We start from the raw sequence: 25,751 nt of genomic DNA on the forward strand, positions 1-25,751 counted from the left end.
GTTTCTTTTTTAATAATCGCTGTTTAATTGTCATTGATCAACCATCCAGGTTTTCAAATCCAGTCGCGTTGCCTTAAGGTACAACTTTTGCGCATTTTAACATTGTTCCCTGCCCAATTTGTGTTATTTTTGCTAATTTACAACCGCTAGATTTTTGCAGCTGTGTCATATATTTTCCATGCCACATTTCCATAATATATAAACGATCTATTGTTCTATAAATTAAGAGCAATACTCGTTTATACTTTATACAATATGTCTGTACGTTAGCAAAATACAAAGCATTTTAATACAAAAGATTCCATTACACTTAAGCACTTTATAAAACATCCTAAAATATTAATTAATGTTTATGTTTAAAGTTTTGAGGCTTTAAAGCATTAGTTGGCTGGAAAAGTCGTGTTTCAGAACCAAGTTTATTTAAATAAATTGATTTGTTTCATTTTACCCAACATCAGCTGTTGTATTTACACATTTGCTGTTCGACATAATTTGTTGCACTTTCGCAAAGAAGGCAGTTGTGCTCACTCGTCCGTGACCTTGCTACAGTGACGAGACTGTCACTTTCGTTCTGGAAAGCGTCAGCTGTCATTGTGACGTCATACACAGCGTACAGCTGGCTGTCAGCGAAGATAAAATGGGAAAGAGTGGATGGTTTGGTGGTTTAGTACACAATGGAGACTTTGAAAGGACGGTTTGATATTGCCAGCGCTTTGGCTGAAACTTTTAAAGGAATTTCCACATCGGTTGAAACGAATTTGCACAGGGCAAGTCGATGTGGAGACTGCGAATGGGTGAGTATTATAGCTATAGTTTTTTAAGGCAATTTTATCGAGCTCATAAAATGCTTTTGTACCTAAAATCTTTGTACACCTAAAGCGGGTTTCCTTACGAGCTTCTTGCAGAAAATTATAGCGCTTGTTGTATACACTAAAAGTGCTTAAAATAGGCCTTTAAATAGCTTCATGGTGCCAACCACATAGTGATTGCTACATACAATATATTCGCCTTAAGTGGGTTTACTAGCATTGTTAATTCATTCATATAGCTGGTTACATGCATAAAATTCAGGTTTTGTTTTCCCCAAGTTTGACCGTGAATAACCCAGCCCTAGCCCTAGGCTAGGCCCCCAAAACGTACAAGTCTACAAACAATTAAAACCAAAAAACTCTTTTGGTGAGCTATGGTTCCGTAACGCTTTATAATACGGTGTAGCTGCAGCGCGTTTAATCATGATCCACCAATTGTGCCTTTCCACTATTTTGTGCTGCATAAAGTTATAACGTTGCGCAGTTATTTCGGGCTTGGTGATTGTTTTAGTGGATTTGTGTAACTATATATTCACCAAGCAAAACAAACTCAACTCAATTACACAATATACACTGCCAGTGTATCAATATTTTTTCTTGTCGAAGCTTTGGGACTTTTTCTGTTAAAATTTTCATAACCTTTTATTAAAACTTATAGATGCGGGATGTTATGGAAGGACGCCGTCCTTTTTACGAACCCGCAGAAGACCAAAAGTGTAACGCCAGAATTAAAGCGACGAACACCAAGGCAACAATAGAAATGATCAACGAAAGGAACAAGCTTGGAGCAACTGCTATTTGGTTGGCTGCTGTCATGGGTCACGTGGAAGCAGTCAAGCTTCTTATCCAATCAGGAGCCGAGTAAGAAATATTTCAATTAAAGTTTTTTAGGGGGACCGTGAAAAGGTTGAAGTAATTCTGTAATCTAATTTGACGTCAGTTTGTGCCACTAATTAAGTTTAAATCAAAGTAGAATTGAGAATCGACTGTCTCCATTGCTAAACAATGGCCTTTATTGAATGACAACTATCAAAAATGCAATTGTTCGCGCACAATCGTAATGTTTTTTGTCCTGTTTGTGATGTCACATGCTGTCTTTAGATGATTGTTATGCGCAATTTTGCATAACTAGGTAAAATCCTGCAATCAACTTTCGTTTTTATGAAATACACATTTACGCTTAAGGACCGCGAGCCCTCGAAATAATGGCAAAGGGACCGTTTTGAAAATAATATGAAAACGATTGGGAACCACTGGTATAGAGCATATAAAATGGAAACATAAAAATATTGCAACATTTTTGATCAGTTTGGAAATATCGGACATAAAATCCCAAACACCGCTTTACGCCGCAACGAAGTTTAACCACTTGGAGTGCGCGAGAGCACTTCTGGAGGCCGGAGCCAACCCTGAGGGGTGTGACCGAAATTTGACCACGCCCATTTATATTGCCGCTTTGGACAATTATCCCGATATGATGGAAATGTTATTGCGTCATGGCGCTGACGTCAATGGACGACGCAGGACTGACGTCAGAAGTGATAAGGGAGAGAACGAGTTTAGAGGAAATTTGCCAGTGTACATGACTTTAGGTAAGAAAAAAAAATTCGTGTTTTTTCATTTTTGTTTAATGTGTTAAGTACAAAATGAAATTAAGATATCAAAAATGTTGGAAAAATTTGTTTTTGAATCAGCTAAAAATTTAAAGAATTCAGAATGTTTTCAACACGAAAATCTTACTTTTATGTAAAAAAAATATGCAAATGTCCTAATTTCATCACTTTTTTAAAGGCAATGTTACCAATATTTGGTAATTATTTTTTTTAAAGCTAAAGAGATTGTCTAAATGTTTTTTTTTAATTTCTTTACTTGGTAAATAGTGACAAACAAAGTGAAAATGTGGAAAATTTCTAATTTTTAACGTTAAAAACGTTAATATTTTGTTTTTAATGAAAAAATGTGATTAAAACGGCCTTAATTAGGAACGTACCTTTTTTGTTTTTTTTCGCTACTGTCTGTTTTTGCATTAATAGATAAAACAAAGAGAAAATTATGCTTTTTTGAAAAGTATTGTTAAAACAACTTGCAACCATATTTTTTGCAATTTTAAAACTATGATAATCATTTTTAAAAGTAACATTTTTTTCAAAAGTGTATTTTGTACAAAACATTTATCCGTGTTTTATTTTTTGGGCAAAATTTGTTAAAAACACAAAAAAATCCTAAATTTGAAAAAATATATTTTATTACGTCACAGTGTACCGTCACTTCGAGTGTTTCCGCCACCTAGTGTTAGGGGGTGCAGACCTTTGTTTACCCCCTAGCATTAACGGCGCCGGGTGTTCTACGTCACTCCTTAACGCCGTATTGCGTTACGCCTGTGACGTCAGATACATGGAGCTATTAATCCTGAGCGGAGGAATTCTGGAAAACGAGAGAAGAGAAGTTGCTGAATTTGTTCAACTCTACCAGAATAGAACGAATGGATTTGTTCATGCTAGAGAGAAATGCTTAAAGTTTTTGACTCAATGGAAAGGTGAGAAATTGTTTTTAGATAAGAACAAACAATTTAGAATTTTTTTTTTTAAAAGGGAAAAAATTCGTGAACTACGTTAGCACCTAACAAACAACTCGTCTTTGACAATTAACTCAATTTAAAAGCATAAAAAACAGAAATTTCTTGAGAGAAATAATCTTTCTACCTAGCCTACTTTGTTGCAATAAAATTGAATTTCAAAACAAACACCTGTTGTCAAAAACATACTCAAAAAACGAATCTTTGAGGCAAAAATAGTCTAACCACTAATCCAATGCTCTATACTTTATACCAAATGGTTCTCAAACTTTTTCATATTTTTTTCAAAACGGTCCCTTTGCTATTATATCGAGGGCTCGCGGTCCTTAAGTCTGAATGCGTATTTCAGAAAAACGAAAGTTGATTGCAGGATTTTAGCTAGTTTGCCAAATTGCGCATAACAATGATCCAAAGACAGTTCGTGACATCACAGAAAAGACACAAACATTACGATTGTACGCGAACAATTGCAGTTTTGTTAGTTGTCATGCAATAAAGGCTATTATTTAGCAATAGAGACAGTCGATTCTCAAATCTACTTTGATTTAAACTGATTAAGTGGCACAAACTGACGCAAAATAAGATTTATAGAATTATTTCAACCTTTTCGCGTTCCCCCCAAAAAATGCCTCACGGAACCCTGAAGGACCGCGGACCCCAGCTTGAGAACCGCTGCTGTATACCCAAGTGTATACCACATCAAAACTAGGGTATACAACAGAATAGTGCGAAGGGAATACAGCTTGGTTCAGTGAGTTTATGATTTCTGTCAGCAATTCAGGCAACGTAACCTGGTCAATGTGAAATTGACCTGCTTATTGTGAACATTGTTGCGTCAGTTTGGGATTGTTGCGTTAGAATCATGAAGCATAAACTAATGAAACCAATTATGATGCAATAGGCACATGCACATGTCCGGACTTACTGAACCTAGCTACGTTGTTGTGATGAAATTGCTTGATAGAATTAGCACCTGATGTCAAACAGTTCATTTTAAACATAAGGTTACAAAAATCTTTCTAACTAACCTAGCTGTTTCGTTGTGATAAAATTGCTTGTTCAAATTAGCACCCATAGTCGAACAGTTTATGCTATACCAGTATACCTGATAGACAAAAAAGAGTCAGAATTTACTATGTCTTTGTGCTGCGCTGCTATCTTGTAACTTTTTGCTTATGAAGTGTATTACGATTACGTCATGGAGGACGTCACAAGTATTGATGGAAAAACATATTTTGTATAGTATAGGCTTACAACTGGGTCTAAATTTTACCCCAGAGGATAAAAAAAAAATTTTTTTTGCGGGGTAGTTCGATACTGAGAAATGAAAAATAGTATACCTGACTCTAATTGTGTTGTTTTCACAATTCCACGCCAGCAAGCCAAATGTATATTGCCCTACAGGTCGTTAATTAGTGACTTAGTTAGTATTAATTTTGCAACTGTTTTGGTTAATGAATAAAAAAGCGACAACGTTTTCAAACCAGTAAGTCCAAATGACTCTTAAAACCGTGAATTTAACCCTTGAAAAGCAAACTGTTTTTCCAATAATTGGTGGTAATAAAGGGCTTAACAGTATTTTAAATACCGTTTAATAGACCATAAACACTATTATTAGGTTTGAAACGGCATTGTATTTTGACAAGCCGTTCCTTGTTAAACATTATAAAATTCGTTAAAAATTTGCAACGTAAGGTCACGTGATAAAAACCACGGGGTTGTTAAACTGGTGGCAAAGTTTTCAAAATTTTCCATCAGTCACCAAAAGGCATGGTATTCGTGTTCAAATAGTTTGGTCGTGTTTCAAAGGGCTTGTTTACATGAAATGGAAGCCACACGAAGTATACATCCAGCGCCTGTTGGGCTAGCAATTTGCTTACAAGTGTTACATAATTTACCACAAAAAGCATAGCATTCTGAACTAGTGTCGTTTTCTATGTTATATCTTAACATTGGAATTAGGAGTTTGACACATGATGTTTTAACCAAACTATTTGAATGCTTGCAAACTGTTGTTGTTGTTTTTTCTCACAATAACAACAGAAGCTTGCAAAACTTCCTTGAAAACGTTTAAACATTAAGTTTTTTCGAACAAAATTTTTGAATGATTGCAATATTTTATTGTTGTTTTAGTGTGCAAAACCTCTTGAAATTAAAGGCCCGTTTACACTATGCGTATCGCCCTCGCTCAAACCTGCGTAAGTTTGTTTGTTTCATTTTTTCTGTCTGGTTTCGCGCTTGACTGATTTCGGGCGCTCAAGTCTCGTAGAAATGAGCGAGCGATCGCCTCCCGAGCGTTTTTCTGCGTATCAAGCTGCTTGAACCTGCGCAAACGGTTTGTGTTATCGCTGCTTGCGGGTTTGTAATTGAAAAAATTTGGTTCATTTGCCGAAAATAAATGATGGTGCGCTATTTGCCTCAAATTTAATTATTTATTACATTGTTATGATTGTATGTTGTGTTTTTTTGTGTTCAAATATTGTAATTAAGTGCATTTAAAATGTACATTCTACCCAGTACAGGGGACTACATGCTATAAAAACATGAAAGTGAGATAAACATGCCATAAATCTATACAACAACATACTAAACAATCCTGTATGATTACCGAAATGCAAAATCATGTTTACTAACAAAACATCATTTAATTTAGATTCATAAAAATCTTTTTCGAATCTAAAATAGGTAACAATGAATTTATGTGATGAATTATGGTCATCGATAGTTGCTGTGAGCTAAAAATTACGTCGGGTATGTTATTTAGTACACTTAGGCACGCGCCGAAAATCGTAGTGTAAACGGAAGGGGTCGCAAGGTTAGGTTAGGTTAGGCGCCGCTGAGCACAGTGTAAACGGGCCTTTAGCCTCATTGCTTGCATTGCCATACACTTCGGTTTTGAGTTCTAATTATGGTTTTAAACTTCAAAACGTTGGACCTTACACACAATTTGAAATAAAAATGCAGTTTGGTTTAAAGTCAACAATTATTGTGGAATTTCATTTATGTGTGTGTTCTTTCTTCAGGCGCTTAAAACTATCCGGCAGGGTTCCTTTATTTCTTTATTTTCCTGTCGAACCCCATCGTCTTTGCTAGCACTGGTTAGGTCCCACCAACGTCAATACCTAGCTATACTTGAAGTCTTTTAGGAAGAAAAGGCCAAAAACGTTCAGAATCTCCAAATTAATGAAAATTCCAAACAAATTTTGCGATTTTGGCACAAAGTTTGTGAAACTCAGATTAGTAAGTTGGTCGAAACCCAAAAGTTTAAGCCCTGTTTTAGGTTTAAACATTTTTAAAAGCAATGTCCTAAATTAGACCCGTTTATTCAAGTTTAAGCCAAAAATCGGCATGGCCTTCGGCATAACTTTGGCCGAGGAAACTGTTTAAAATCTGTCTGTTTTTTTTCGTGGCTGTCAATTTGACTTTTAACATCAACGATTGAAGATGTAGATTCTACCGCTTCAAGCGCAGATTTTTCAAAACTTTTTTTGTTCAGATCATCCAATGCGTTTAAGTGACATAACGCGAATTCACATTCGTCGCAAAATCGGGCAGAAGAGAATTCGAGAGATCCCAGAAATGGAACTACCGCGCCGGATTAAAGCTTTTCTCTCTTTCAGGTTTTTCCTTCTTCCTTTTTCTCTTTGTTTTACTTTAAACCTTTCCTTTACATTTCTAACTATCCTTGTCTGTTTTTCGCTTTTCACACAAGGCTTCTGGAATTATGACGTCACACGAGAGGATTATGACGTCACACGAAAGGATTATGACGTCACAGTGACGATGACATGGATACCAAAAAGATTTTAAAAAAATTGAAAAGAGTCTTTCAAAAGATCTTGTTTTGTCAGAACTAAGTGATGACGTCACATATCATCGGAAATGATGACGTTAGATCGATTACGTCAAAAATAATGCCTCGTTTTTTAAAATATACTCTTTTTCTATTTATTACTAAATTCTTTTCTGTAAGGTCGAAATAACTGTGTCTTATACTTTATTACGTCATATTGACGTCAGAATAAAAAAAATCTATTTTTTTCTGCACATAGCGATCAAATTTTTTAGTATAGTGAGTCGTTTTAATGAGTCATCGCTTTGCGACGTTTTGTTTGAACAAACTTTTATCACCTTTCAGTTCGCAAATAAACAGAAGTCAACAAATTTCGTGAAGTTTCCAAACCTATTTGACCCAAATGACTCAATCAAAATGTTTTCCCAAATCGAATTCCTCAACGAATACGAATTTTACAGTCGAAATTGCAAAAAAAACACTTAACCCAGTACCAACAAGTCTGCTTTTCATCTAACTGAAGGTCGAATGCAAACAAACAACTTTAAGAGTTTGTTTTTCGTGGCTTTAGGGGCGAATGCGTTTCATGAGAAAAAGGCAAACGAGCTATTAAACCAGTTTGGAAGGCACTAATTTCAACATTCGTTACAATTTGCTCAACTAGTCAATTACTAAATGTCAATACGTTTATCAGTTGTGTGCAAGTAACTTATTCAAGATGGACAAAAAAGAGGTAAGGCATATGTATTTTAGTACAGTTTTTGTACTACATTGTTTACAATGACATAAAACATTATTCTACAACGTTATTAAGTTGTATAGAGAAAGTTTAACAGGTTAACGCCGTTTTTCGGCGAAAAATTTATGTTTTGTAACTTAGAAATTTTGTTTGTACTTTATCCAGTATTTAATAGGCAAAAATGTAATTTTAAATACAAGAAGCCCTTTTAATATAGCTTCATTTTGAATTGCAAACACATTAATAAGCTTTATTGAAAAAGTTATAACATCTTTGTAAATAGTGATACTGCTATCATGAAATTACCAAAAAGTACCCAAAAATAATTTGCTACCTCAATGGGCTAAATTAGACGGCCTTTTCAAATTTTTTTTTAAAGTCAGGACCGAATTCAGCCTATTTTAGTCAAATTTAAGCCTTTAAAATACCAACTTTTGCAAGTTTTGACGAAAAAAGGGTCAATAATGTTAAATACTATAAGACTTTTGTTGCAAAACCTACCATATTCGAGAGGCCAAATTACAGTAATTAAACAATACAGTATTATTACGTAGTGCTGTACAGGAAGCATTAAAAATTGAAATGCGTTCGTTTCAGCATAAGCGTATTATAGCTATAGCGTGTTTACAAACAGCTACTACATCGCTATAACTAAAAACGTAGTGACAATGTCAGTTAAACTCTCAATCTGTGATAAAAAAAGACTGCAGTTATAAAAGCGTTCAAGAGATGGTATATTTTATCTAGTAGTTTACAAAGTTTTAGGCTGACTTTAATATGAAACCAGCCAACAAGAGTTTGACAAATTAGAACCCGAACCCGAAAGCACAAGCCCGAAACCCGGCCCGAACCTGAATCGTTTTTGAGAAGCCCTTTTAGGCCCGAAAGTTTGATTGACAGGCCTACATATTGAAGTGTCGGTAAAGACCAACACAACAAACACAATCGACAATTGGTCTTGAACAAGGCGTTTTAGGGTTGTTTGACATTGGGTCAGGTCTAGCATCTAGCTAGTTAGCTAGATAAATTTATGTAAAAAAAACTGACACAATGTGTAAAGTCAGGCCCGTTGTTTTTTCGAAGAAACCTAAACCCGAACCCGGCCCGATTTACAATCCTGTGACACACAGCAGACATTTTCACAGCATTACTAAGATTGTGGCTTTAATTCGACAACACCGGTTTCCTATTTAAACAAGTCAGGGCTTGTAAGAGTTTTGACAGAAAGCGCACTTGACTTACAAAGTACACAGGGCCCGTTGAGTCATGACGTTGTGTAATTACAATCTATGCCATGTATGTTACGTCTGTAAATTTGAATACATGAAATAGTTAAGTGGTTTGATCTGCATGTGCGTTTATGTTGAAAACAAATTCATCCCAGTTTTGTGAGGTAAATGCATTATACATACAGTGGTGGGATTCAACTGGTTCGCACCGGTTCTTTAGAACCGTCTCACGATATTTTATGAGATCAGCGAACCGGTTAGCATTACTGGTTATTGTCAACGGACTTTTTGTAACAGAACCGCTGAAAAATTTGACTTTTGTGATAGAACCGGCTGAGAAAAAAATTGAATCCCACTACTGTACCTTATGTACTAAAAACACTGTTTTCCTGAAAATTTAACCGGTGTATCTTTAAAATACGCGTTTTTAATGTGTTACCACACATATATGTGGCAATACCAACCTAGTTTATATATAGACTAGCGATTCTCAAACTGAGGTCCTTATATCAATTTGGCGAGGACCTCCAATAGCTTAAAGTATTTCTACAATCTTAATTGGTGCCAATTCGTGCTACTGCATAAGTGAAAATCAAAGAAGTATTCAAGAAATGCAGTTTCAATTCCTAAACATTTTTGTGTGAAATGTTTTAAAGTGTACGATTTTTTTATTTAACACTTTTAATAGATTTTAGGAATATCTGAGTTGCTTTATGTTGGCCTTTTAAGTACCTTTTTGGTGGTTTGCCACGAAAAAAAAATTGCAAAAATGGCCGCAATATATAAGTAAGGTAATTTATCATGTAAAGGCAATTGCTTTTATTTCGACTTAAATTGCTACAAGATGTTGTTACGTCATATTTTGTGTGACGTCATTACAGCGCTTGCATCTTAGTTAAACAAAAAATACCTAAAAAAATAAAAACCGTTTTTTTGCAAAATATTGTTGTAGATTTTCTCCGAAAATTAATGAAAATAAAAAAAAACTTTTTAGGCGATTTGCAGGTGTCTTTATTCAACAATTTGTCACGCTGTGGGCATTTGAAAGACGCATTCGTTTGGAAATAACTTTTAAACACCTGCTGAAAGGCACAAGAAAAACGGATTACCTTAAAGCTATGGGGGGGGTCCATTTGTCAACAGGCAGCACACATTGAATGGCATTTTCTATAGAACTTTCAACTTTTGGAAATAGGTCATTTTGATTGATGGAGTTTGGACCTGTTTAAAAGCTCACAGCAGTCACCTATTGTGACATCACAATCACCTTTGTTAAACCTTTTAAAAAAGTTTCTGGCAAATTAGGAAAGACAGCTAGACGCATAGTACTAACATACAAAATATGTTTTTCTTATCGATTAAAAAGTCCTTTCAGACCAGTGGTTTTCAAAAACTTTTTCATTATTTTTTCGGTCCCTTTGCCATTATATCGAGGGCTCGCGGTCCTTAAACCGGAATGTGTATTTTAGAAAAAGTAAAGTTAATTGCAGGACTACGCATAACAACGATCCAAAAACAGTTTGTGACATCACAGAACAGACAAAAAAAAACATTACGATTGTGCGCGAACAATTGCATTTATGTTAGTTGTCACGCAATAAAGGCTATTATTTAGCAATGGAGAAAGTCGATTCTCAATTCTAGTTTGATTTACACTTATCCGGTGACACAAACCGACGACAACTTAGATTATAGAAGTACTTCAACCTTTTCGCACTCCCCGCAAAATTGCTTCACGGACCGGACCCTACTTTGAGAACACCGGTTTTAGACCAGTTTTGGAAGTCAAATAAAGAGAATCAAAGTTTTTGTCAATAAACCTTTAATCTATATTTTTTCAATGTATTTGGACATCCAACACCACATAATGTATAGCAAAGCCTTAATTTATATACCTTATTTATTCTAATGTAAGTCGCGGCTTACAAAATTATTTGCCTACAGGTTTTGCGGTTTAAAATTGAGGGTGGCTTACATTTTTATGTCATCCCAATATTATTACTACACTCCTGCTTTTTGATTCATTTCGCATTCCAAATTCGTTAGCATATTTGCTTTACACGTCAACATACGCTCTGCAGGGGTACAATAATTATTTTCGTGACTAACAATTCTTGACAAATAATTGTACTCAATGGTGGAATTCAAATTTTTTATCAATCGGTTCTATCACAAAAGTCATAATTTTTACCCGATTCTGTTACAAAAAGTCCATTGACAGTAACCAGTAATGCTAACCGATTCGCTGATCTCATAAAATTTCGTGAGACGGTTCTATAGAACCGGCTGAATCCCACCACTGGTTGTACTCAGTAGCAACATAAAGAAGTATTATTAAACAATAGTACTTAAAACCATCAAATGCGGCTTACAATCAAAGGGCGGCTTACATAATTTTATTTTTCGGTTTCCCATCGAGTAAATGCAGTAGTTGATTGCTTAGAAGGCGTTACACCAACAAAAAATTGAATAAAAAACTACATTCTGTAGCCACCCGTTTTCACAAATCTGGCTATAACCCTTTACAACCAGATACTATGACGTATAGGTCGAGTTTCTGACGTCATAAAAAAGGAATGAAGTGCATTGTGTTTTAGCAATTTATCATTTTACAATGCAAAAATTCGATTCTTTTCAAATGTTTCTGCTTCATTTTTCAAAACTACCATTCATATAGAGGTTAACACATTAAATATTGTGGGTTTTTAAAAGTTTAAATGGCCTTTTCATGCGTCAGAAGGTATTTGTCCTTAAGTGAAACCACAAAAGGTACAAAAAACCATCCATTTTTACTGCTCCTTTAAAACTGTCAACAACGAAAGCGGTTTTAACAAACAACTTTTGATGGTTTTGTTTGCTTAGGAACAGAATCAAATAGAACCAAAATGATTGATGTTTACAACCAAAGCCCAAACAGATGGAATTTAATTGTTTAAGTCTTAAAGCCTGGACAATCAATCTACTAGTGTAAACACTGTATAAAATTCCAATGACAAAAGCATTTAAATCCCCTTAACTTTTGACTTTGTTGACATTTTAGTAGGTGAATTACGGCTTAGAATAAGACTATAGGATTGTGTACAAATTTAAACAGAGTTTTGGAATTACACATCTCAAAAGTGTATTTAATCTTATTTAAACTGCTTACGACACTTTATTTCTATTGTTACGTCATATAGGTCAATGACGTAACAACAAAAACAGAGTTCGAATCTTCTATGCATTGTACAACCCAAAATAAAGAAAAATGGGCTGTTTTACGGCGCTGTTAGGACAACAAGATTAGGCAGAAACACAAAATTTTCGGTACTCTAGGCTTATTAAAGAAATTATACCGAATTTCAGTTGAGATGAACATAAATTCATACCTGGGATCAACCTTGAAGCGTCCATGTAGACCAGCGATCACGGGACACTCATATATATAAATCATATTAAATCAGGCCTATTGAAGACGTCATACTGAATCAGCCGGTCACCAAGCATTCACCACTATATGGCAAGGCATAGGCTAGAAAAATTTAGCCTGCGGTGGGATTCGAACTCACGACACGAGCCTATCCTAGCGCTCTACCAACCAGACTTTTATGTTGGTTTGGTCACTGGTCTGCTTAAACGCTTTAGGACTGATCACTGTGACAAAAACCTATTTACACAAATCATAAGAGAGCACAAGTTCCGTAAATGCACTTGTTGTAGGTTCGAATCCCACCGCAGGCTAGATTTTTCTTTTCTACGTCTTGCTATATGGGAATTCTTGGTGATCGGCTGATTTAGTATTACGCCTTCAATGGTCCTGGCGTACTATTATTTATTTTTAATTTAACCAATCTTTAAAGCAAAGGCATAAGCTAGAAAAATCTAGCCTGTGGTGGGATTCGAACCCACGACAGAAATTTATCATAGCGCTCCCCCAACGGACATATTTCGATTCACATTTCAACACTGTTTTCTGTGTCTTTTTAGGTAGAAGCTAACGAAAAAGACGACGCCTTAGATGGGCGTGAAAAATGGGGTGGTCAAGTCGAATTCCTACTTTCTTGCATTGGTTATTGTGTCGGCCTGGGTAACGTTTGGAGATTTCCTTATTTGGCATACGAGAGTGGCGGCGGGGCGTTTCTTATTCCTTACGTCATAATGTTGATATTGTGCGGGATTCCGCTTTTTATGATGGAACTCTCGTTTGGACAGTTTGCCGGATTGGGCCCTGTCACCGCCTGGAGAGCCGTGCCGGCGTTCAAAGGTAAGCGTGACGTCATGATTTATGACGTTTAAAACGATTTTTAAGTCGCAACTTAAAAATATTGCCATTATAATTTTCTAATAGTTTTCAGAAAATGTTTTTTTTGGGACACCTAAGGTAGCTTGTGACGTAGAAAGATGACGTCATCGGTTACGTGAACAATTCCATGTAGCACGAACGGTCAATAGATAACTACAAAAAACGCCATTTTTAAAAGTTTTTTGATATCAATCTTTTACGCAAATTTGTGGCTATTTGAATTTTAATGTGACATCGTTCAATGCACGAAGCTGGTTGGTAAACCATCTTTGAGCACATAATTGAATCAATGGTTCTCTAAAACGTCCGACGAAAATGGGTGATCAAAAATGAACATTGCAAATTTATTCAGAAACATGCCTCAAAGTGAACCAAACGGTCAATTTTGTTCAGTTCAATGTTTCCATTAGTAACAAAATTGCCACTCAAATTTGGAACTTTCAAATTATACATAATAAAGTACGAATTGAAAAGCACTATCATATTTCTCGTCAGACAGAGACTCGGTGTGACTCATCGGCGCTCTCTAGCGGTCACATTTATTGCTTGCAAAATCTCGAAAATAGATGTGGTATGTTGAAACTTGAAAGGGCACAAAATAGAGAAAATGTTGTATCTGATGCAGAGTTGTGAGTTGGGTCGGGATTTTGGGCTCGGTTCGAGTTTGGGTTTTTGCAAAAAACGGGCCTGACTTTACACTCTGTGTCAGTATTTTTTAAAAATAAATTTAACTAGCTTAGTAGCAAGTTGCTGGACCTGACCTAAAGTCAAACGGCCCTAAAACGCCTTGTTTAACGCCATTGTGGGTCCAATGTGGGTCCGGAGGTCCAATGTATAGGTCGGTAAATAGAACTTTCGGCCCTAAATGGATTTCTCAAAAACGATTTGGGTTTGGGTTGGGTTTCGGGCTTGTACTTTCGGGTTCGTTTGCGAAGGCTAAATTGGCTGAAGCTTTATGTGAAAAAGCGCGCTTTATGTGACAGGAGCTTACAAAAGAGCATATTCGGCAAAAAATTACCTATTTCGACTTACTGCAAAGTTGGTAATTCAAGACATTTCCTCAAGACAGTTGATCCGAAAATATAGTGTTTAATGGTTCAAATTTTGAGTAAAAAATACTTTTTGGCTATTACCTGCAAATATTTGAAAATCTTTACTATTGTACGGCTACCAGCGATTAACAGCTTAATTTTGTCAAATAATTTTTAGTTCAAATGACTTGTTTTTATGGTCTAAAACTGGAATATAGCTCCCGCCTGGGACATCCCTTTTTCCCTTGTTTTACTCTTTAGTACTGTTTTATTCCCTTGTTTTTTTAATACTGTTTTTATTCAAATTTGAACATGCCATAGATAGGTATCTGAAATTGTGTGCTGTAAATTTAAACCTCCTTTGGCCCTTCGGTTCAGCCAGTTGCCCTTTATGTCATACTTTTAACACGGTAATAAGCATGACTTAAGAACCTTAGGCACAAAAAAAGAAAGGTCTATGTCACTTACTGACAATCATTTACCAGGGCCAATCAAGGGGAAATGTAATTCAATTAAAATGTATTTAATTTAGGAATTGGATTCGGAATGATAACAGCATCTTTGCTGGTCTGCATCTATTATAACGTGATTATAGCGTGGGCTCTGTTCTACTTATTCGCCTCATTCCAAGCTGTTTTGCCGTGGACTTTATGTGATCAATGGTGGAATGTCGAATCACGATGTGTGGTGAGCAGTTCGTGATTTGTAACAGATTCATATGAATGCATCCTTATTTTTCACATGAATAAAGCATTTTTTTGCAAAAATCGATTATCTGGGCAAGTTCATTGCAATATTTTGAAATGACATGCTACGTGAAATGACTAGTGATTAGTCGTGAGGCAATCACGAGATTGTGTATGATTTTCATGTAAATTGGAAAAAAGATTTATATTTTTCATAATATCTGTACACTTAGTAAATAATTTGTTTTGTAACATGAAAAAAGAAGTTTAATTGTGAGACAATCACATGATTGGAATTCTCTTTGTGTTAGAGGTCCTATTTCTCGTCTTGTTTATGTATTATTTTAAATCCATGTAAATTTGTAAACAAAATAATGTAGCATGGAGCATTCATATGATAGTAAAATATATGAAATGTCGGTTTACTAACAGGAATACCATTGAAAAAATAATTTCGTGAAAGATGGGCCAGTCGTCTTGACAACCATGATTCATGAGACATTCATATGATCGTATTTTCAACCGAACGTTTTCATATTCGCATAAGTATTTTTTTTCAAAACCAGATTTCGTGAAAATTGTTGTGAAAAATTACGATTCACAACATAATCCCGATTTTTTGAACACCATTTAAATTACTCGTTTTTTCTCTTTTTTTTTCTACTCTTTTTTTCTCCACAGAACGACACCCTTTCCAACTCTACAACGCCTCTAGTGACAACCGCTATGTCAACGACAACTGCTGACGTCACAGCTGGCACTACGTCGTCACCTAACGTCACAGCAAATGCGTCACGACTGGTTAGCACGTCAGAGGAATATTGGAAGTAAGTTATAGTTTTAAAATAACATTTATAAAACAGATAAAGTAAAATAATACTAAATACAAAAAAGGCATTCTTAGTTTCCACTTTCCACCTTATTCAAATAGAATAGAGAAAAAACTATTTTTGTTTTAAAATTAAAACAGAGTTGTAAGTCGGGCCGGGTTCGGGCTTAGGTTTCTTCATAAAACCAGGCTTGATTCGGGCCTGACTTTACACATTTTTTGAATAAATTCAATTAGCTAAGTATAGCCAGCTGCTTGACCTGACCTAATGTCAAACAGCCCTAAAGCGCCTTGTTTAAGACCAATTGTCTATTTTGGTTGTTGTCTTGGTATTTCCTGTGGCTTTAATGTACAGGCCAGTCAATCAAACTTTCGGGCCTAAACGGGCTTCTTAAAAACGTTTAAGGTTCGGACCGGGTAACTTTGGTCCAACACTTTTTTAAAATTTCGAAATCGCAAGAAAAGAAAAATCAATTAATGCCATACCTTGCGGCAGGCCCATGTTCAGAGAATTTCCTATTGTTGACGATCAGGGTTTTTATGTCTGTATGAGGGTGAGGCGCGCCAGACCGTTCGGCCAAGTTCCTGCCCCACCTAGCCCTCTTTAGCTGATAAATAAATGATTTAGCTTTTTGCGCTACGTATCGAAATTTAGCTAAATGTGGGTGTGCCGTGAGGTATGGTGTTGGCAGCTCTACCTACAAATTGATGCCATTTTTTAAATAATTTAATACTAATCTTCGGTGGGATTCGAACCCACGACTGGAGCCTATGAAAAAATGTCAAATTCATAAAAATACACAAGTCAACCTTAAAAATCAAAATCTACTAATTTCAAAAACTAGGTCAGTAACTAAACGTTGCATGTTTTTAGATACCGAGTACTGCGAGTAGACAAGAGTAGCGGAGTCGGCGACCCGGGTGCTGTGTTGTGGGACTTGGCATTGTGTTTGCTACTCGCATGGATCATCGTATATTTGTGTCTCATCAAGGGAGTTAAGTCAACTGGCAAGGTAAGACTATATTAAAGCAATAGTGGTTATTATACATGTCTTAAATATGGTTTTCCTAACGAGCTTCGTGAAGTTAACCATAGCGCTTGTTACATGTACGACTTTGTACGCTTAAAGCGGGTTTCCCAACAAATTTCGTGCTGTCAACCATAGCGCTTTTTTCATGCACAAATTTGCTTACTTAAAGCGGATTTCCTAACGAGCTTTGTGCAGTCAACCATAGCGCTTGTTTCATGCACGACTTTGTACGCTAAAAGCGGTTTTCCTAACGAGCTTCGCGTAGTCAACCGTAGCGCTTGTTACATACACGACTTTGGACGCATAAAGTGGTTTTTTCTAACAAGCTTCATGCAGTCAACCATAGCGCTTTTTTCATGCACGAATTTGCTCGGTTAAAGTGGGGTTTCCTAACGAGCTTTGTGTAGTCTATTATAGCGCTTGTTACATGCACGAATTTGCACGCTTAAAGTGGTGTCCTAACGAGCTTCGTTCAGTTAACCACACCGCTTGATTCATGCACGACTTTGCATGCTTAAAACGGGTTTCCTTACGAACTTTGTGCAGTCTATTATAGCGCTTGTTACATGTACGACTTTGCATGCTTAAAACGGGTTTCCTAACGAACTACGTGCAGTCAGTCATATAATTTCTTTTTAAAAAATCGACTTTAAACAGTTTACAATTTTCAGTTTGTGGAAAGTTTTTTTAACCCGCCTTTGTGTATGTGGCATAAATTTGCACGCCTGAAGCGGGTTTTCTAACAAGCCATCAAATTAAACAAAATCGCTTGTATTATGAAAAAACATGTTTAAAATAAGCAATTTCCGTCGTATAAGTGTAAAAAAAATCATTTTTTGTGTACAACTCGTAACACCCAGTGTATAGCAAAAACGTTCAGGCATGCATTATACGTAATAAACCAACAACAAAAAAATCAATTTATTATTTTTGCAGGTCGTATACTTCACCGCTACGTTTCCATACATAATCCTTATAATCCTTCTTATCCGAGGTTGCACATTAGATGGGGCTCTAGACGGCATCATTTTCTACGTGAAACCGGACTTTAACAGATTAACCGATTCAAACGTACGTAACAATTCTTATGACGTCATAATGGTGACATCATCACCTATTTTGTGCCTTCTAGGTATGGAGCGCGGCAGCAACGCAGATATTTTATTCGCTTGGTGTAGCCTTTGGAGGCCTGCTTACTTTTGCTTCGTATAATAAGTTTAACAACAATTTGTTCAGGTAAGCAAAATTTAAATGGTTTCATGTTTTCAAGAGTAAAAGCATCAATTAACGTTTTTTTCTTGTTATAAATCCTAGTAAATTGATTCTGGGAATTATTCCCTGTGCTTTTGCTATTCTTGCAACGATGACCAACTTTCATCATCATCATCATATATAATATATCACAAAGTTGGGAAATCTTTATTTCCAGGTTAAAATCATTTGACAATCTAATAAAAAAAAACGAACAAATATATTTCGCTTAAAAGCACTTCCAGAGAATTGTTCAAAAAAAAAATAAGTCAAAGGGATCGTATTTGTGTGTTACATCTATTTGAAAGATGCTTTTTAGCAAAATATATTTGTTTTTGTTAAATTGTCAATTGATTTTAATCTGGAAATAAACATTTTCAGCTTGTGATTTACGCTAGTTACAAATAAATAAACGTTGTATAATTTATTTGCTCGTTTTGATTATATTCGAATCCCACCCTCTTTCCCTAACACGGATGGTTAGACTTTCGGCCCCTTCGACTGGTCTCACCACAATGCGCCAACCTCACTTTCTTGTGAGCCCCAGTCACATAACGCTATGTAATACGGTGTAGCTGCAGTGCGTTTTGTCATGATCCACCAATTGAGCTTTTACTGTTTTGCGCTCCAAAACATTTCAACGTTGAGCAGCTATATTTCAGTGCAATTGTGACGCTATGTTTTTTTTTTTTTCACCAAGCGACATAAACTCAACTTAACTATTCATTATGACACTGACATTGCGCATTATGACACTGACAAGCGTTATACCGAATCAAGCCGGTCCCCCAAACATACTACAAAACTGACATGTGTAACATACAAGTCAGGCAACGGTGCTAATGATTCGACTTTCGGCGGGTTCACCACGGAGCCTGAGTGGCTCAGTTGGTAGAGCGCGAGTCCCGGAAAGACTCCTGTCGTGGGTTCGAGTCCCACCGCAGGCTAGATTTGTCTAGTCTGTGTTTTGCCAGATGAGAATGCTTGATTTAGTATTACGCCTACATTAGGCCTGGCGTAATATGATTTACATACGAGTGTGCCGTGATCGCTGGTCTGTATGGACGCTTCAGGGCTGATCCCAGTTATGAATATATTCATCTTAGCTGATTTTTTGTGTTTAAGTTTTAGAGCACAAACTAGTTATGTTTGGTCGTTTTTTCTAAAACCAACTTTTTTCATTTTCCACAGAGACACATTGATAGTCTCAATCGGCAACTGTACTACAAGCGTTTTCGCCGGCTTTGTTATCTTTTCTGTGATTGGTCACATGGCTAAGACTCTGGACCAACCAGTAAGCAGTGTCATCGACCAGGGTCCTGGCCTAGCGTTTGTTGCTTATCCACAAGCCGTAGCCCTTCTACCAATACCACAACTATGGTCCATTCTATTCTTCTTTATGTTGCTTACTCTTGGTTTAGACAGCCAGGTAAGAAGGTTTCAAACTAAAGGCATAAGAATACCGGTTTTGCAGTTTATGTTTGATGAAAAGATTTCAAAAGTAAAATTAGTTCAGTTTTCATGCAAATAATCATATTTTGTTTTTTAGCGTTCCTAGTTTTTCTATAGGTTTACAAAAAACGCATTTTTGCATGGCAATTCGTTTTGGTATGATTTAGAAATTAAAGAGAGACTTGTCAGTTTTGTTTTACAAACCACTCAATTTTGTTCAGTAAAGAAACAGATTTGTAGTTTTAAATGTGGTGAACCAAAAACAATTATATAGTTAAAAGACCATTCAAACATGTTTTGAAAAATGTTTAATGCCGTTAAGTAAAACAAATTATTTGTAGACTTTTTAGGCATTCAGATTTATAACTTTACCTTGGATTCCTAAGATAATAAAAAAGCGCTTTTCGAAGTTTTAAATCTGTTTGACACACGAATAATGTCTAAAAACTGACGAATTTGGTGATAAGAAATTTCGTTTTATTCCAATCTCAAACTGTTGTCGTTTATTAGTAAGATATATTTCAGATCAATGCATACAGCTTAATTACAACAAATAGCTTAGTAAAATTTCGGGTAAGAGCAAAATCTGTTTTATGGCATACCAAATATCAGGGCATTTTGGATAAATGCATTTTCTGGGTAATCCTAATAAAAAGCTTAATACACACTTTTTTTGTTTCTGTTTTTCAGTTTGCAATGTTGGAGACTGTGGTAACTGGTTTAATCGACGAATTTCCAAAACATTTGAGAAAACGAAAGTCTTATTTGACTCTGGCCATTGCAATATTTTGTTTTCTAGTCGGCTTAATTCTAGTCACTGAGGTAAATCCTATAGTCATAGAAAGTTGTTTTTGGATATTTTTAAAATAGCAAACAAATTAGCCCTTTTTGTAATTTTGTAAAAAGTAAAATGCATTAAAATTTGTTGAAAATTTATTTTTTGGCGAAGCCTGTTTATGAAATTGCAGACAGTGCACACTGTTTCGACTTATAAGTTATCATCAGTGCAGCTAAAGAGGCATCGCTTTTTAGCCTGTTACTCCCAACAAACTGGAGTGCCGTTGGATGGCTACACTAGCCACTACGGCCTATCTCTTGTTACCAGCTGCACTGATGAGACCTTATAGGTTCAAACAGTATGCACTGTCTGCAGCTTATGTATCATTTATTTGCTTAATCCATTTAGGTACTTTGCATGAATTTGTTTTGGGAATTGGTAGTTTTTTCTATTTATCATCACAACTTCTTAAGGTGTAACATAAGACATAGGGACAACAGAATTTTGTAGTTTCAAGATATTTTGTCATTTATTCCCATAGCTTAAAAATCTAAACAACATCATTTTATGAACAGCTTATGACTCCTATAGTGTACTGCAATGAAAATGTTAAAACTTGTTTATGTATGTGCCGTTAGATGGCTGCACTAGCCAATACAGCCTATGTCTTGTAACCAGCTGCACTGATGAGACCGTATATCTATATATAGATCGAAATATTGTACATTGTCTGCAACTCATTTATGTATCATTTGCAGATAAGGCAAAATATGTAAGAATAATATATATTACGGTATAACAGCTTCAATGGGCCTGGCGTAGTATAATTTATATATTAGTATGTCGTACTTGCTGGTCTGCATGGACGTTTTAGGGCTGACCGCAGTAACGAATATGTGTTCATCTTATATGGTTTCAAAAACATCATGCTTTTTAATACAGGGTGGAATCTACTGGTTCAACTTGTACAACTATTACTCAGCATATTATGGAATACTTGTACTTGCACTTATGATGTGCCTTGCATTAAACTGGGGCTATGGTAAGTTTTCAAGTGTAATTTGTTCCTGCACAGCCTACTTGAGGGCTCGTTGACTTAAATTGATTGACAAAAAACTCGTTTTAGGCTCATTCAGTTCATTAACTGTATATTTTATTTAATTAGCCTGCGTGTAGCTCAATTGGTAGCTCAAGTCCCGGAAACGCTCCTGTCGTGGGTTCGAATCCCACCGCTGGTTAGATTTTTCTTGCCAACGCTTTGCCTAAGAATGCTTAAAAAACGGCTGATTCGGTATACGCCTTTAATAAGCCTAGCGTACTGAGCTTAAAAGTTCATGCTAAAAAGAATTAGTATTACTACAAACTTATTATTACCACAAAACAAATAAGGGATTACGACACTTAGAGGTGCAGTCGGCTAAGAACTAAAACGGTTGAATTAGTATTAACAAAATATACCGTCTATAAAGTTATTAGTAGTTATCACAATTCGAAAATCTAGGTTATTTTTGGCTCATTATGACGTAACAAAAGGTAGCAGTTGTTACAGAATGTTTTAAATCGCCCGGAATATCAAAAATTTATTCTGTGTGCCACGTTAACTGCAACTGAAAAAAAAAAGTTAAAATAAAAGCACTAGAAAATTATATTATATATTTTGTGTCTAAAAATTGATTTTTCTATTTTTAGGATATTTTTTTACCACTCCATGGAGATTCAACAAAGACATTAAACTGATGTTAGGTTTCGAACCAAACTGGTACTTCAAGATAGCTTGGTCCTTCGTAACCCCTGCAACCATACTGGTACATGGAAATCTTATTATTTTTTGTTGAAGGGGTTTAATTAATGACAACATTACAGTTAAACACAAGAAGCTTTTAAAGAAGAGATCAGAGATTTTTTTTTATATATTTAAAGCAGATTAGACAAAAAGCGTTTAAATACATCAAAATTAAAATATGTCTTTTGCATTAGAAGCAACAATTTCTCAATTAATAAGAGTGTAATGAATAATGCTAGTTTAAAAACATGTTTAAATAATCAAAATAGTAATATAGTTTCATATAGGAGTCATAAGAGGGTATTTTGTGTAAAAAAACATACTTTTGTAGGGTTTAATGCATTAAAAAAGTAAAAAGAAAACCGTTTTAAAGTGTAAATAGTAAATTTAGTGTTCTTGCATTTTAAGATAGGCTACACGTCTTTTACTAATTACAATTTTTACGGTTAACATACTTTAATCTAGTTAGAAACCTCTAAAAGATATGATTTGTTGCATTTTGAGGAAATACCACAAAATTAATTACTTTAATGACATAATTTTACGGCATAATGCTAAAATCTACTTAGGAAACTTTTTAAAGCTTGCAAAAGGGCATCAACACTTCAATCTAATTAGAAAACGTATTTTGGCATAGACACAGGGCAAGAAAAAAGCACTTTTTTAATATTTTTTATCATAATCTGGTTAGATAACTCTCTCAAACATGTGAAAAAGGTTTTGTTTTTCACTTAAAGGACAATTTAGATTATCACTGAAAATCACATAATTTAAGCTTTATGGTTGATTTTAGTTAGAGAATCCGTTTAAAGAAGAAAAAAATGACAAGTTTGATGATGAAAATAACGGCCCAAATAGATGTAAAAAGCGACAAGCTTTATTGTTCAAACATTTCGGCAAATGCTCATGCCATCATCAGTGATACGAATGCCACATCAGCTCCCGTTTATATTCACAAAAAAAAACAATTTCATGCATATTAACACATAGGGCCAAAATTATTCCGCAATTTTTCGCAGTACAAAAAAACGCACAAACAATATATATGCGATCCTCAAGACAGAAGACGAATTCAAATTTAAAAACAATATGTTTTTTTACAGTTTATCTTGATCTATTCTGGGATGTACGCCACCACCATTACCTACGGCAGTTATGTGTATCCAAAATGGGCCGATGACTTGGGAATTTGCATGAGCTGTGCATGCGCAGTTACTGTGCCAATCTACGCCATAGGACGACTGGCTTATGGTTATTTCAAAGGCGAAGATTTATGGCAGGTATGAATGATTGTTTATGCTCAATTTATAACACTATCATGGCCATGAGTTTTGTTTATTTCGCTTGGTGAAGGAAAACATAGTGACACAATTACACTAACTAAAACCAAGCATAAAGTCGGAAATAGCTGCGCAACGTTGAAACGTTACGGGGTGCAAAATATTGTAGGTTTGGGTGTTGGGCTAGGTTTAGGGTTGAGCCTTAAAAAATGCTTTATTTGGGCCTCACTTCACACTAAAGGCTACGAACATGAAAACCTTATTTAAAAGCTTTGCTTGTTTCAAATAGGGGGCGCAATAAGCACAGTTATTATAGATTTAGGAACTAAGTAAAAGTCAGGACTTAGTTTCGATCTATAAGGTTTTTAAGTTAGTTTTAATGGTATTTTCATTATAAAACCCCACCCCAACCCAAACAGCCTTAACCGTTAGCAATTTCACACATTTTTAAAAGAAATATTTGTTGATAAATTAATTAAGCTGAATTTTTGAATTAGCAGTTAAACAGGGGTACAAATATGAAGTAATTTTTTTTCTACAATTATGCCCACTTTTGATGATTTTTCTGTACAAAACCCCACCCAAATGATCATCATATCATCATATCGGGCTAGTTGCCCGGGCCAAACTGACTATGCTCCTCCACACCATCCTGTCCGCCATTGCACCGCTCAACCAAATGAAAAATCCCCAAATAAGCTAAAAATGCCCCATAATGCAAAAAGGGCTTTTATGAAATAATACACATAGAAATAGTACACAGCATAGAAATAATAATTAAAGATGTACCGAATATTCGGTTTGCCGAATTTATTCGGCCGAATCGGCCGTTTTTTTAAAGATTCGGTTTCGGCCGAATATTTTGTTGCGATTCGGCCGAAACCGAATCTTTTACGAACACACATTTATAGCGTTAAACATGACTTTTCTGCTTTGTACCAACGAAAATCGCGTTAATTATCATATGTTTTACCACATTATCGTTTTTCCCACTCCAGACGAAAAATCCGTAATTCATTGGCAGGTTGGCAATCATGCTTGAAGCAATGTTAAAACCCACAGAACTAAAATAAGTACGAAACACAACCATTCTGCACTAATTGTCTGGTACATAAACTTATGTTTTCATGTCAAACGCGTTGAATGCGACTTCGCGTGACGTCATAAAAGATTCGGTTGATTCGGCCGAATTTATTCGGCAAAACTGCCGAATATTCGGTTTCGGCCGAATCGAAATTTCGCCGATTCGGTACATCACTAATGATAATGCAACAAAACGAATAGAATTATTTATGAGCGTTTTCTGGTGTATGATACATTGTTAGCATATTTACAAATAAAGGTTAATAATTTTTACGGTTATAATTTCGCTTCAAAAACCTGGTGCAAAAAAGTCTTCTTGATTTTTTCTTAGTTCTCAAATGGGTGCATGTCTATAACATCCATATATCACATAAAATTGTTTTTCATAAATTTGTATTTAATTTATTCTAGCTAATTTTACCGAGTGAAAAATGGGGTCCATCCGACCGTTCAATCAAGTACGAGCAACCACATCGACACCAAATGGATATTTCAGCGGTTTATACAAACCCTAACTTTGCTGGAGACGATATGCCGAAATTCAATATCACAGAGCACAAGACAAGACTGTAAACATATTTTTTAGCACTTTTAGCACAGTTGCGATGTTTAAATGCTTGATAGTTTGGCCAATATTTGGCTATATGTGTGTAGTGTTTTTTTTAAGGTGTTCCCAAAATTTGCCAGTAGCCTAATAAATAATTCGTAAATCGTAATAAATAATTGCAAATATGGCTATTTTTTGGTATTTAAATGAAACACTTGCGGTCTCTTAAAACTACTTAGCGGTCACCCAAACCAAACCTTAAAAAAAACTGTTGTGTGTAGCAATAACTTATAAAGTGTACTGTAGAAAAATAAATTTAACACCAAACAAGTGCATTTTTGTTTTTGAAAGTTTGGTCCTTAATTTGTTGGTTCAACAAACCAAACGTTTTTGTAATTGGTTTAACCTTGGGTTACCAGATGTCCGAAATTTTGACGTAACATCCTGTCTGGACGATTTCGCTTGGTGAAAGAAAACAGTGACACAGTAGCCCTAAAACAATCACCAGGCCGACAATACCCGCGCAACGTTTAGTGGAGGGCACAATTGATGGATAATAGCAAAGTGGGCGGC

The 25,751-nt window shown here is 35.6% G+C and overlaps 2 protein-coding genes and 1 non-coding gene across 3 annotated transcripts; all 3 read left to right on the forward strand.

Annotated features, from left to right (window-relative positions):
- The first annotated feature begins 640 nt into the window (after nucleotides 1-640).
- LOC145219123 (ankyrin repeat and SOCS box protein 1-like) lies at nucleotides 641-7,548 on the forward strand. Its single transcript, XM_080086507.1, has 6 exons — nucleotides 641-794; nucleotides 1,468-1,670; nucleotides 2,118-2,401; nucleotides 3,067-3,345; nucleotides 6,881-7,004; nucleotides 7,097-7,548. The coding sequence occupies exons 1-6, from the start codon at nucleotides 675-677 to the stop codon at nucleotides 7,110-7,112; spliced, it is 1,026 nt and encodes a 341-aa protein (XP_079942633.1). The 5' UTR covers nucleotides 641-674; the 3' UTR covers nucleotides 7,113-7,548.
- A 254-nt stretch (nucleotides 7,549-7,802) lies between these two features.
- Nucleotides 7,803-25,508, forward strand: LOC145219121 (sodium-dependent proline transporter-like). Its single transcript, XM_080086504.1, has 13 exons — nucleotides 7,803-7,910; nucleotides 13,112-13,388; nucleotides 14,991-15,145; nucleotides 15,826-15,971; nucleotides 16,848-16,986; nucleotides 17,941-18,075; nucleotides 18,137-18,240; nucleotides 19,447-19,684; nucleotides 20,398-20,529; nucleotides 21,428-21,527; nucleotides 22,175-22,290; nucleotides 23,372-23,548; nucleotides 25,043-25,508. The coding sequence occupies exons 1-13, from the start codon at nucleotides 7,896-7,898 to the stop codon at nucleotides 25,202-25,204; spliced, it is 1,896 nt and encodes a 631-aa protein (XP_079942630.1). The 5' UTR covers nucleotides 7,803-7,895; the 3' UTR covers nucleotides 25,205-25,508.
- Nucleotides 19,129-19,202, forward strand: Trnas-gga (transfer RNA serine (anticodon GGA)). Its single transcript has one exon. It is a non-coding gene; the product is annotated as a tRNA-Ser (tRNA).
- Nucleotides 25,509-25,751: the final 243 nt, after the last annotated feature.

Source organism: Phallusia mammillata, chromosome 3 (genome assembly GCF_965637545.1).
Source record: "Phallusia mammillata chromosome 3, kaPhaMamm4.hap1.1, whole genome shotgun sequence".
Lineage (NCBI taxonomy): Eukaryota > Metazoa > Chordata > Ascidiacea > Phlebobranchia > Ascidiidae > Phallusia > Phallusia mammillata.